Source organism: Myxocyprinus asiaticus, chromosome 7 (assembly GCF_019703515.2).
Source record: "Myxocyprinus asiaticus isolate MX2 ecotype Aquarium Trade chromosome 7, UBuf_Myxa_2, whole genome shotgun sequence".
Lineage (NCBI taxonomy): Eukaryota > Metazoa > Chordata > Actinopteri > Cypriniformes > Catostomidae > Myxocyprinus > Myxocyprinus asiaticus.
Window position 1 is genome coordinate 54,007,499 of NC_059350.1, and position 14,436 is coordinate 54,021,934.

At 33.6% G+C, this 14,436-nt stretch overlaps 1 protein-coding gene across 2 annotated transcripts in view; it reads left to right on the forward strand.

Moving 5' to 3' along the window:
• The window catches only part of LOC127443365 (neural cell adhesion molecule 2-like), a 256,635-nt gene that overhangs the window by 184,294 nt on the left and 57,905 nt on the right, over positions 1–14,436 (forward strand). For both annotated transcript variants that reach the window (XM_051701889.1, XM_051701890.1), the window contains exons 2-4: positions 7,798–7,872; positions 9,408–9,614; positions 10,288–10,431. In XM_051701889.1, the coding sequence (XP_051557849.1) occupies positions 7,798–7,872; positions 9,408–9,614; positions 10,288–10,431 (426 nt within the window). The remainder of the gene's footprint in view (positions 1–7,797; positions 7,873–9,407; positions 9,615–10,287; positions 10,432–14,436) is intronic.

Genomic DNA, 14,436 nt, shown 5'->3' on the forward strand with positions numbered 1-14,436 from the left:
GTTATATATCATTATATCATCGCAAAGTGGAGGATCTCAGCTTTCTAATGACACCTAGATTGAGCTTTTAGTCCACTCAGAGGCCGAGATATTCAAAGAAATAATGAGGGTGGTGCTTGAACTGAAAATTAGACTGAATGTCTATGGACGAGCACATCTGTGAGGGCTAAAATGCGTTAGAGCGCCACCTACATTTCAGATCTGTATATTGTGATGGAATGTGATTGAGAAAAAAACATTTCTAGTGCTTTCTGCCATCTAGTGGAATAAAATGAGACTTTTCAAAGTGAGGTCGAGTGAACAGAACCAGAATTACATGTTTACAAAGTTAGGACAAAAAAAAAAAAAAAAAAAAAAAAATTTATATCCACATACAATATTATTCATGAATAATTGGAGTCTTTTGTTTTTTATTTGGGGGGTTCTCTAAAAAATGAGACCAATTTTTTGCAGTTAATCCACAGTATGTGTGAATGGTGAGCTTTTAAATTTCAGTGTGAAAAATTGCAGACGACAGTCCAAAAATCCACCAGAGTTTAAAAGTAGTGGGTCAACTTGGTCTAAAAATAAATATTAAAATATATTTTTTATATATTTTTAAAATATTAAAGCATTATTTTTTTTAGCACATATTTATTTATTTATTTATTTATTTATATTAACAAATAAATAAATAAATAACATACAGTTTTGTTTCATTGGGCTAACCAAGGAGTCAAATACACATTTTCACTTTTGGGACAAATATTGGTATTAATTGACTCTTCCGTTGATTTGCATAGAATGTGTAGTGGTGGTGCATGGGAATTTGTGAGACTGTTGTTGTACAATTGTTTTATTGTATAAATAGATATTTATATAAACAAAATATGGTATACTGCAAGACAGTAGGGCACTCTTTTGACCAATCAATGATTCATGCTTATTATTTACTGGTAATATAGGCTGCACTGTTGCTTCATCATGTTCATTTGTTCTTATAAGAAGCATTCTGAACGCTTTGTCTTTTTATCTTCACCTTAATCATGTCTCACAAACATAACATTTGAGCTGGTAAACATAAAAAAGAAAGACGAAAAGCCAAATGCCATCAGCATGGTTTTTAGATGCTGCTACTATTAGTCTTCATGACAGACAGGTTTAGTTTGGTGAACTTTGTGTCATGTTCCACACCAAGCTCCTCTGAGAAATGCTGCTGCAGAAGTTCAGTTCATGACAGATATTTGTTGAGACTGTTGGTGTTGTAAGTTGACGTGGCAGAACATCTCGTGAAAACTGAAGTCTTGCTGTGAAAGCGGTGTACTGTATCTTAAACCACAAGAGCATACTGTCAGGAAACTGTGCTGAAACTCACTGCTCCTCTTTTTTTGGGTTTGCTGTTCCTTTAAGAAATTGAGAAAATAAATTAACACAAGTTTTAACATAAAGTAACATCCATTATTTAAACTCCTGTCATGGCCATGTAAGCTTTACATGTTATGTGAATTTTCCATAAAGTGTACATGGATCACCACTAAAAGACTATTTATGTAAGGGGAACACTTTACATAAAGGTTGTATTTCTTAACATTATAATAACAAGTAACACGTTTACACCACTTGTTAATCTTGGTTAATTTTAATTTCAACATTACTCTCCCTCATGCCATCCCAGATGTGTATGACTTTCTTTCTTCTGCAGAACACAAATGAAGATTTTTAGGAGAATATTTCAGCTCTGTAGGTCCATACAATGCAAGTAATAATTGGCCAGAGCTTTGAAGCTCCAAAAAGCAGATAAAGGCAGCATAAAAGTCATCCATATGACTCCAGTGGTTTAATCCATGTCTTCAGAAGCGATATGATAAGTGTGGGTGAGAAACAGATCAATATTTAAGTCATTATTTTACCATAAATCTCCACTTTCACTTTCACATTATTTTTACATTCTGAAAGTGAAAGTGAAAGTGGAGATTTATAAACAAAAACAAAGAAGACTATATATATATATATATATATATATATATATATATATATATATATATATATATATATATATATATATATAATATCTGTAACTTATATTATTTATTTTTGATTATTAGAAAAAAATATTTCTTTTTTATTTAATTTTTATATTATTTCCCTCTTTTATTTATTTAAATTATAAAAAAAAATGACAAAAAATTATCAGGAAAAATATAAAATGATAAATATTGATTTAAATTAATTTAAAAAAAAATTATTATTAGTTTTGTTTATTTATATTATTAGAAAAATGAAATGGTGAGAGAATTTTCATTTTTGGTTGAACTATCACTTTAAAATGAAAAGTTGTATAAGTTAACATTAGTTAATGCATTAGTAACTAGATGAACTAACAATGAGCATTTGCATTTATACAAGAGTAATAGTGCTGTAGAAGATTATTTATATGTATTTTATATATTAAATAAGTAATTTTATTATTTTATTAGTATTTTATTATTACTCTTATTAATTGTTATTTTGACTATTATTTTCTGTGGTAGTTGGCAGCATGTTACAGATACTGTACATACAGCTTTACTAAACCCAGAATATTTATTTAATTTATTGAAATTATTCAAGCAATTACACTGTAACATTTTACAGCATTGCATCAGGCAATAGCAACAAAGTAAAAGGGGTAAAACGAGGGTGTAAAAATAAATGCTCACTGATGCATGCTGGATTTTTACTGATAATTAAACATCAACTAGCTTATTAACACATGATAAGTCTTCATGACACAAACCTTCTTCTCATCTCTGGAGTGGCAGGTGTGAAGCAGCAGACATATTTATGCCTGAGAGTCTCACAGCATGTGTTTATGTCATAGAAACACCCCGTTCTGTTCACAACGAGATCCCAGCATGTCCTGGCACTCTTTAAGTGTGTCTCAGTGGAGGTTCTGCTCTCTGTTATTACCTGTGTGTCTGTGGAGACTCTCGCGCCCCCTGAAATTAAAATGACAGGCAGTGACAGTGCGAGGATCACTCGCACGTCACGTCTGCATGTTAATTACAGTTAATACACATTTTCTGAGAAGAGAGCGTTTGTTCTGAATACAAAGGAGAAGTTTGTTATCTATAGATTATTCATGTGCAAAGGAGAGATCTGTTAAACTACATATTTTCAAAATTGACAAGTGTGTTGCTTTAATGACTAGTCTTTGTTAAAGGGATAGCTCACCGAAAAAAAATTACAATTATGCCATCATTTACTCACCCTCATGTTGTTCCAAACCCATATGACTTTCTTCTGTGGAACATAAAAGAATATGTTAGCCTCAGTCACCATTCACTTTCGTTATATGGAAGAAAAACATGTCCATTTTTGTTCCACGGAAGTAAGAAAAGACACTCACGGCCACTTCATTGGGGGCGTTCACAAAGGGCACATGTTTGCGTTTTAGGAACAGCGTTTTGTTCAGGAATGTGTTTTAAAAATGTGACTATTTTTAGCTTGAGACGCCATCTTAACGCAGTGCTCTTGTGAGACACTGAAAACATTGAAATGGACGCAATAGCTTACTGTATTTAAGCATGCTAACACCCTTGCTGTGAAGATGACAATACAGATAAACACGACTAGTTTATCTGACTGGTTAACTAATGACTAGTCGATTATGTTGGACAACTAGTCAAGCATGCTCACTCATCAGTGTCAGTATTAATATTCATCTTCAGAGCGAGTCTGTTCATCCTTGCTGTTTTCAAGTTTTTAGAAACAATTGCCATTTTTATACACATTATATCTCTTTAATCTCTCCAAGAATTTAATTATTCTCACAGGTTTGTGTTTTATTATTTTGCATAGGTGTAATTTCTGATTAATTTTCCCACCTGCCAAACATCTGTGTGCGCAAGCGATGGACTAATCTGATTACTTAACAAAAACAAAAAACAAAACAAAAAAAAACAAGCTACGTGTTGGTTCTTTTTCATTTTTTAATCATTAACTTACTAACTTAGTCTTTATTTAAACACTTAATGTTTGATTTAAAGGGATAGTTCACCAAAAATTTTAATTGTCATCATTTACTCACCTCCATGTTGTTCCAAACCTCTATGTCTTCAGTGGAACAGAAAATGAGATGTTTTGCAGAATGTTCCCGCTGTTCTTTTCCATACAATGACAATGAATTGAAACAAATGGTTTTAAACAAAAAACATGCACATCATTTTATTTAATTTTCATTGTTTTATTTGTATGTTTTTCAATTATTATGAAAAAATAAGGGAAAAGAAAATTATTTAATTAAGTTTTTATTTTATTCTATTTTTATTTGTTTTTTATATAAATTCTTAGAAAAATTACAAAAAAATGATCAGAAAAAAAACCCCAATTATTTATTTAATTTTATTTATTTTTCATTAAATGTTATTTTTATGTTTTTCAATTATTATGAAAAAAAAAATAAGGGAAAAGAAAATTGTTTAAAACAATTTTTATTTTATTGTATTTCTATTTATTTATTTACATTTTTAGAAAAATGACAAAAATAATCAGAAAAACATTCAATTGTTTATTTCATTTTATTGAATTAAAATGTAATTTTATTATTGGGGGGTTATTAAAAAAAATGTTTGTAAATACTGCTGAACATCTTTTTGCGTTTCATGGAAAAAAAAGTACGTTATACGTGTTTTGGAACGACACAAGGGTAGGAAAATGATGACGATTTTAATTTTGGGGTCAACTGTCCTCTCCAACACTAAAGCTAGTATACACACACACACACACACACACACACCTGCGCTCTGGTGACATTTCCTTTCCACCTCAGGTGGCAGCCATCAAAGTCACTCATGAGGCGGCCGCACTCTCTAATTGCAGAGTTCAGCGCTGCACTTTGGTCATTAATCAGCCCGCGGCGTCCTAAATTAGAAAGCCTCGCCAGACGTGCTAGCAGTTAGCAAAGTCTGAAGAGACGCGGCACGGTTGGAGCAACACGCCGTTAGCTCACAAAAGAACGACAAGTGCGCAACAATAAAAGAACAGGCTGTTCTTCTGCTCCGTATCCCTCAGAGAGATCCATTAGACCTGTGTGTGAGATCCTGAGCAAATCTGAGCACAGTTTGAGACATTGTTGAGATCTCTTCTAGAGGAGACACATGTGAGATTACTGGAGTCTTATTCTCAGGAGAAACATCTGAGACTTCAGCAAAAGGAGAACAATTGAGATATTAAATAAATATTATGAGTAATTATTCTTTTCTTACATGCATATTCATCTTTCGTTTGCACTCTTCTGTGTATATTGAGCATTTCGGCACATCGGACTGTAGGACTGGGTATCAGTACAGATTTCCAGATTCGATTTGATCTGATTCTGATTCATTTGTGTATATTTCAATTATAATGTCCAATTTTCTTACATATGAAAGATTCTCTCTCAGCTAATGCTGATAATTATACAGAGCATCTTCTAATGTATTAGAGAGTATTATGAAAATATTAATAAAAAAAAATAACAGCAGATCTGAAGAACTAAAAGGAAGACATCTTTAAATGGCATTTCTCATGCAAAACTGTTTCTAATTAAACAATTATTTATATCTGTAGTTCATTTTTCAATTGTTAAAATGCAAATGAGTAAATATGTTAATTCTTGAATCACAAAATGCTGCAATTACTCACAGAAATACTCATTTTTAATATCAAAATAGGAATTTCAACATAAAAAAACATAATTATTGATATCTGTAACTGCATTTTCTCTAGTAGTATTTCACAATGATCTGTCATTCGCTCCTGTTCAAAACGCAAATATCTATAATTAATTTCTTACTAGTTGAAATGTGTTGATATCACAGATTACATAGTTTCAAGTGCAAATGTCCATTCTGATATCAACAATGAATTACAACTAGTGAAAATGCTACATTTTGCTCTCTTTAAATATATTTTATTATGTTACACTCATTCAACCTATTTTTAAGATTTACGCATTATAATTACTTAACAAAATCCATCAAATTGACAAATGAAATGTGTATTTTTGTTTGTTTGTTTGTTTGTTTGTTTGTTTTCTTAAAGATTTCTCAGTTCAATTTGATGGAATTTTGTTATTAAAATTGAAATGTGTAAATCTTATTTTTTTGTTTCTTTTGGTTTGTTTGTTTGTTTTCTAGTGTAGATTTGCTATTTCAGATATTAATACATTGAAGAATAATTAAAGATATTTTAAAAAGCTTTCTACTAGTTGCAATCACATTACAGATATCAGAAATTAACATTGCCACTGTAGAAAACCAAATTACAGATATTAGAAATGTGCATTTTTACTAGTTGTAATTACATTTTTGATATCAATAGACATTTGCATTAGTAACAATGTAACTATTATTGATATGAAAAAAAATAATTTTACTAGTAAGAAGTACATTGCTGATATGTGTATTTTGAATTTTAACTAGTAAAAATATAATAATTGTGTTTATTTCAATAATTGCGCATTTTCAACAGGAGTGAATTAGATCATTGTGAAATTTTACTACTGAAAGTGCAGTTACAGATATAAATAAGAAAATGTACAATTTGAAATTCTATTTTTATTTCAAGAATGGGTATTTCTGAGAGTAATTATGTCATTTTTTATATCAAGAATTTGTTTAATCAAAAATAAGCTTTTTCACTTTTCAAAATAAAAGCAGTAACATCTGCAAGACAATCTAAATATACAAAAACACACACAGAGTAAAAGATCAATCTTGGGATTTTAAGAGTTATTTGGCGCATTCAAATGAAGACTGCAATTAATCGGAAAATCTATGTTTTTACGCAGCTCTATACATCGCAAGCCTTTCTGACATTTAATCATGTGCAGGATATAAATGATAGATATCTGTCATTCAGTAAAAATTTGTAATTTTGCTTTAGTAAAAACGGTAATTCTTGGTAACAAAAATGACATCATTACTCGCGGAAATGCCAATTTTTACTAGTAAAAGCTATAAATGTAAAAATTTATATTTTTTAAATCAATAATTACATTGTTAGTATTGCAAATGCACATTCCAATATCAGCAATGGAATTATAAATATAGAAAATGCGAATGCTTTCTGTAAATTAGATTTGGTATTTTAGATATAATGGAGTAATTAAAGATATAGTAAAAGGCTTTCTTACTAGGTACAATAAAATTACAGATATCAAAAATGAGCATTATTACTAGTTTTAATCCAATTGTTGATATGGGAATGGGCATTTTCACTTGTAACAATGGAATTATTGATATTAAATATTATAATTTTTACTAGTAAGAAGTACACAGCTGATATGTGAAAGTGGAATTAGTAAAAAATTAATTATAGATATCTGTAATTGTGTTTTGAACAGGAGTGAATGACAGATCATCGTGAAATTCTACTAGTAAAAATGCAGTTAAAGATTTAAATATTTTGTCATTAACTAGTTAAAATTTAATTTTAACTTTTAACACATCAAGAATGTGTAATTCTGCGAGGAATGAATGAATGAATGTTTGTATTTGTGCAAACCTGTTTCCTGACATCAAAAATGGTAATTTCCACGAATTAATGCCACTGCCGATATTAAGAATGAGCGTTTTAACTAGTCAAAATTGAATTATAGATCTATAATATCCTGCATGTGATTAAATGTCAAAACAGCTTGGGGACTGTGTTATAAAGTGGACTGACAGACCAAACCAAACCTGTGACATCACTTTACCCACACTTCCTGTTTGAGAGGACAGATATAATGTTCTCTAGATTCAGAATCTGTGAAATATGTGATGAATAACTCTCTCTATCTCTCTTCTTTCACAGCTGTACTTCAGGTGTCAATATCACTCAATAAAGTGGAATTAAGTGTTGGAGAATCCAAATTCTTCACCTGTACAGGTAAAAACTTGACCCTGCTGAACTTTGTGTGATAATAACAATAAACAGGAATTTGAGATGATCCAGTATAAAACCTTTGTTCCATAGCATCATTTAATTAGTCTGATTTCACCTTTGAAGTTTTGTTTTTTATTGTTGTATTAATGTATTTATTTATGACTGATACATTCATTGCTATTCACACTGTTTGCAGTGCTTTGTTATGCGTCCGTTTTAGCACTCGCTACACTTCACTTCCCACCTGTTGATTTCTCCTGTTGGAACGCCGTTTGACAGCAAAGAGATTAACTTTTTCAACGGCCGATTACCCACACTGAAGACACAGTATTGCCTTGAATATCTTTCCACCTTTTCCCGCGACACATGCCCCTAAACGCATTCGTTTCTGTGAATTTAATCGTCTGCCTGACGTGAATCTGATTAGAGAACGAGTCGACAGAGCTCTGTCAATATATAGTGTGAGAAAAATGTATCAGAAAGTAAATGTGAGGTGCGTTAAAGGGTGGGGGTCGGGGGTAAATACATACGATAAATCATTTCCTAAAGACTTAAGACATGGCAGCAAGCGATTTCAGACTTCTGAGGTCAACGTTTGGGATTATCAGAGGTTAGATAGAACATTTTCTCCAGCGATGTCCCATCCCACACAGAATCTGTGCACTTTTTTTCACATTTTCTCATTAGATTGTGCGGAAAAATCAACCAGGTCGCATAGAATCACGTTAAATACCTACGTTTTTGCAAAATGATTTTTACGTGTCTCATTGTACATTTTGCAGCAGTTTCCTGGTGTAATGAACACTAGAGGCTAGCTATGACTATTAACTTTTTTTTTAACACAAATCATGAGTAAAACCTTTTTTAACTGCCCCTAATTCGTCTGTTCATTCGAGTCTGGTTCAAGGAAATCGACGTCATGTTGTGTCACGTGCTCGGCGGCAAAAGTTTAACCCTTAAATGACAGTCTAGAGCCTTCTGAACAGTATTCAGTCTGTTTAAATTAATTTAAATTATGCGTTACATATAGGGAAGCCAAAATACAACGTCCACATGGACGCGGGGTCGCACAAGGTTAAATACAGTAAATGTAGCTGATATTATAGTAAAGGGCTGGATCAAGGGGGGTGCTGTGGTGGGCTTTGCCCCCTCCAAAATTATCTCTATGCCCCCACCCCCAAGGCAAGTAAAGCAAAAGGTTGAATTATATAGTCTTATATTAGAAGACGCTAAATGAAAATGTAATGTTTACGCTAATGTCAGCTATAGTGCCCCTTATGGCAACGCTGAGAATGCAACGACACTTGCATTGCGTTACGAATTGCACTCTGACACGTTTCGGAATGCAACAACGTGTGAATTCGAGCGTTTACATTCACGTACATGCTTAGAGCATGTTTCTTAGCTAAGTAAGATTTTACGAATTTTGTCTTTGTGTAAAAATACAATATATATATATAATATTTGAACTGTTGTTATTTGAACTACCCTTTACAGTACCCTTTATTGTCTCTGTATTGGTTTTATGTTTTCCTCAGCCATCGGTGAGCCAGTTAGCATAAACTGGTTCAACCCTCAAGGCGAGCGAATTATTTCGAACCAGCGAGTGGTCGTACATACAGAAGGAGTGCGTTCCAGACTCACAATCTACAACGCCATCATTGAGGATGCTGGGATTTACCGATGCCAGGCCACAGATGCTAAAGCACAAACCCAGGAGGCCACAGTGGTATTAGAGATTTACCGTGAGTTAATTTACGCTAACTCAAACGAACGCAGTCAGCTCACGGCCAGTCAGTTAGAAATTGCTTTTACAAATGCACAGTCGGCTGAGTTTCCTAGAAATTGTGGCAATTTGTGTTATTCATGTTTTAAAGATTAGTCCACGGCAATCATAACTCATTGCCAGTGCGATTTAGGCCGATCCAGGACATGTAGAGAAAATCAGTCTTATCACACTTCTTTTTGCTGAATTGTAACCTTCTATTGTTACAATTTGACTTTGTTTTATAGTTGAATAACCCTCAGTGAAGTCCATTTGGACTTGTGTCCTCTCGGTGGCATTTAGAAAGATTGCAAAGCATAGTCTTTTCAACGGGGTCAGTGAAGACAAATGATTAATAAATTATTGCAATAGTCACAGTGTAAAAACAAGACCTAGAGCGGCTGACCTGACCTCATAACTGAAGCCAAACGATGAGATTCAGAGTAATAAAATCTGTTCAGTCCAGACTGAGAGAAATATATGTGAAAATTCTTTTTACAAGCACACTTGTGGAATAGTATGAGAATGGATGCAGAGAGATGGGGAGAAAAACAATAATTCCCACTTTATAAAAGTAAACTAACTGATTAAAAAGCTAAACATACAGTAAGTGCATGAGTTATATGTAATGTTCTATTTGTTTTGTCATGCAGAGAAGTTAACGTTCCGCGAGGTGAAAACGCCACAGGAGTTTCGTCAGGGTGAGGACGCTGAAGTCATCTGTGATGTCATCAGCTCACCTGTACCTGCCGTTTCCTGGTTCTACAAGAACAGAGAGATAACATCTGAAACAACCAGTAAGAACTTAAAGAGAGTTTCTGTGAAGTGAACATGAAATAGAAACTCGGTTTACTTATGTCTTGTTGTGCACGATTTATAAAGTCCTGCTACTCCAAAAGATAACACTATGTTTTCATCAAAATGTAATAACTTGCTCCACCTCTGAAATTACTTTCCGTTCCGGCTGCCATCACAAATCACTCTTATTTTTCAAAAAACACAATACCACGGTACTGTTTGGTACTTTTTGTTATTGACTGATAACGTGTCTTTTAAATTGCTGTCACCAAGACAAACACACAGCAGATTTTAACTGTGAGGTCCAATTATTTTTATTTATTTATTTTTTGTTCATAGCAAATAATGCTCTTTGAAACCTTCTTTCTTCAACTTGACCTTGTAATATAAATGTCTTACGTAAGACTAACTATTTTAAATGCAAATAGAACAATTTATCAGAAATACAGACTTGCTTAAAAATAGCTGATTATCGTTGCATTGGATTAAAAAATATCAAGTTTAGTTTATTTTAAAGATTGCACAAGCACACTCTTCAAGCAAAACATTTGACAAAAATAGGTTGGAAAATATAGCTGCAAGCAGCAATTACAGGGCCAAGCAGACCAACGGCATGTACGGAAGTGTCACTGGACATCACTGATTATGACGTAGAATTGCTAAATTAAAATGCAATTAATTATAACTTTTGACCAATAGGTGGCGCAGTCACAATATTTACGTAGTGAGGTCAGGGTGTGGTCGTTATGAGTCACACAAAGTTTAATGGAAATACGACAAAGCGTTGCAGAGATACAGCCTCAGGTGCTTTTTGGCAACTTGCCATCAAATTCAATGGAGTGCTTATTCGAGAATCAAAAAAAATCTTTTGATAACTTTTTGCTGTGAGCGTCCCTAGATGAAACACTACCAATTTAGTGCAAATCACACTTACGGCCAAGGAGGAGTTTGAAAAAGTAGGTTTTCAATTCAATACAAAATAGCAGGCACGAAGTATGGCCGACCATGGAAAATTGGGTATCACCGTACTCGGCATAACCCAAGAAATCTATAGAAAGCAGTCACAGAATGATACGTCAAATTAATCAAACGTTATAAGCATTTTTATGCATTTCATTATAACTTTTGACCACAAGCTGGCGCTGACCCAAAACTTTATATCTACCCTCAGGGCACAGTGCTGATGACGTATAACAAGTTTTGTAACGGTACGCCAATGCCTTTGTAAATAAAGCATTTTACGACAATGGTCAACATAGGAAAATTGGCTATCATTCTACTCGTTATGCCCCAAGGAATCTAAGGAGACCAGTCTCATGATTTTAGGTCAAACTATTCAGAAGTTATAAGTAAAAATAGCAATAGCAAAGTCTCCTGACCACTAGGTGGCGCTGTGATGAAATGCTGCATGTACCCTCAAGTCATGATGTCTATGACATATACCAAGTTTGGTGTCAATACACCAAAGCGTTGGGAAGACACAGTCTCACGTCCATTTTGGCATGCTCGCCGACAAATTCGTTGAAGCGCTATTCAAATACGGTTTGGTCTAACAAAAAGCTTTTTTATAACTTTTTGTCGTGAGTGTCCCTAGATGATATACCAAAATATTCGTGCAAATCGGGCTTACGGTCTAGGAGGAGTTAGAAAGAGTATATTTTTAGGAAAAAATCTATATGGCGGAAAATCAAGTGGGCAGAAAAAATTATTTTGATTCTAGGCCTTATGGTTCAAAAGTTATAAACATAAACATAAATGAAACTTTGAACAGTTGGTGGCGCTAGAGGGTTTGAGTTAGAGACCCCAGATTTTGGGTCAGTTATAGCTCAGAGTGTCCTCTATCAGTGTGCCAAATTTCATAACTTTCCTATGACTTCAATGGCGGAAGAAGAAGAACACTAACAAATACAATAGGTTCCTACGCACTTTCGGTGCTTGGCCCCTAATGATCAAACAATAGATATGGTGTTGAAAATGAAGATAAAAAGGATTTGAACACTTTATGGTAAAAATCACCTTAACACCAGTTGATTAAAAGTCATTGAGCAAAATTGTCTTCGAAAAGTGAAGTTAGCCATGAGAAAAGCTCAAGCAGCATTTGTTTGATATTTTGTTATTGAACGTAATGACATTCAGACACTTTTAAAGCTGACTAAAGTAAATACTTTTTTGGGATCTCTGTACTAGGGATGTGCCCGAAGCCAAATACCCTATTCAGAAAGGCACGAATAATGGCTTCAAAATGAATAATGGATTAATCCAAATAATATAAAAAATATCAGTATGACTCATTATCCAAAAAGCACAAGGATAAAGTGACATTTTAAATAAGCATAGTCTAAATTACAATGAATTTATGAATCTGTGCAGCCAATATTTCTAAAGTGTAAACCTTATGAATGAAAATGTGCACGGTGTGATTTCAGATTGGATGGCCGCGGTCTCGACTCCGTTTGTGGTCTCCTTTAATTGTGTGCGTCTGGAGCTTGTCAAATGTAACATTAATTAAGATACGACATCATATACGCGTTCCACCTTTTGAAATGTATTTGTTAATGTATCACACGATTCACACGTGATTCCCATGTATTTATTTTTAGCCTAAACCTGATCGCGATGTTAAATTCCTGACCTGAAGTGATTTAACGTCGGAGCTCGTTTATCCGTCTCTTAAAGTTGACCACATTTATACTCACATCAGCAATTAAGGTAATTCACAGGTTAAGACTTTATTCTGAAAAAAAGTTAAAATGTTCCATAAAGGTTTAAATGCTCCAAAGAGTATTCATCTATTATTAGGAATATTCCTCCTCATGTAAATCAAAGAAACTGAAACATGTTTTTCTTCTTCTTCTTCTTTAAACTGTGATAAATTTGCTATAGAAAAGGCGCTATATAAATGAAACATTATTATTATTATGATGATGATTATTGTTATTATGATTATTATTATTATTTAACTAAATAATTGTAAAAATTCCTGATAGACTTACGGGAATTTCACCTATTTGTAGGCTATATTGATTTTATTTTTAATTATTTTAATGTTTGAATTTGTATTTATTATTCAATGCTAAATGTGTGCTTGACATTTTCACATTTTGCTTGACACCTCTTGCCTCCAGAATAATGTTGTTCTACATGAACAGACAAACGAAAATTCAGTTTCATGCAGATATTAATATCTGAAATACCTGGAGAAACCACAACATATTCCACAGTTAATGTAGCCTACAAATTCAGCTTCATCTGGTAAGAAAAAAAAAAGAATATTTTTTTTAAATAATAATCGTATAATAATAATAATAATAATAATTATTATTATTATTATTATTAGGCTATTATTATGAAAAGGCATATACAAGGCTTTTTTTTTTTTCTCCCCAATGTGGAATGCCCAATTCCCAATGCACTCTAAATCCTCGTGGTGGCGTAGTGACTCGCCTCAATCCAGATGGCGGAGGATGAATCTCAGTTGCCTCCATTGTGTGGCTTGTTGAGTGCGTTACCGCGGAGACATAGCGCGTGTGGAGGCTTCACGCTATTCTCCGCTGCATCCACGCACAACTCACCACGCGCCCCATCGAGAGCAAGAACCACATTATAGTGACCACGAGGAGGTTACCCCATGTGACTCTACCCTCCCTAGCAACCGGGCCAATTTGGTTGCTTAGGAGACCTGGCTGGAGTCACTCAGCACGCCCTGGATTCGTACTCACGAACTCCAGGGGTGGTAGTCAGCATCTTATCTCGCTGAGCTACCCAGGCCCCTAGTCATATTTTATTAACAGAAACTATAAATGTAAGAGTAACACTTTAAAATGGGTGTTTCATTTAGTTTTGACACACTTCCGGTTTAAGCCCCACCAACACCCGTTTCTATCCTAATACAGAGACAGATACAGATAATTCTGTCATATGAACAGATGCAGATACAAATACAGATAATGGCTTCGCTGCACACCCCTATTCTGTACATCTCCCAATTCTGTAAATATTCAAAT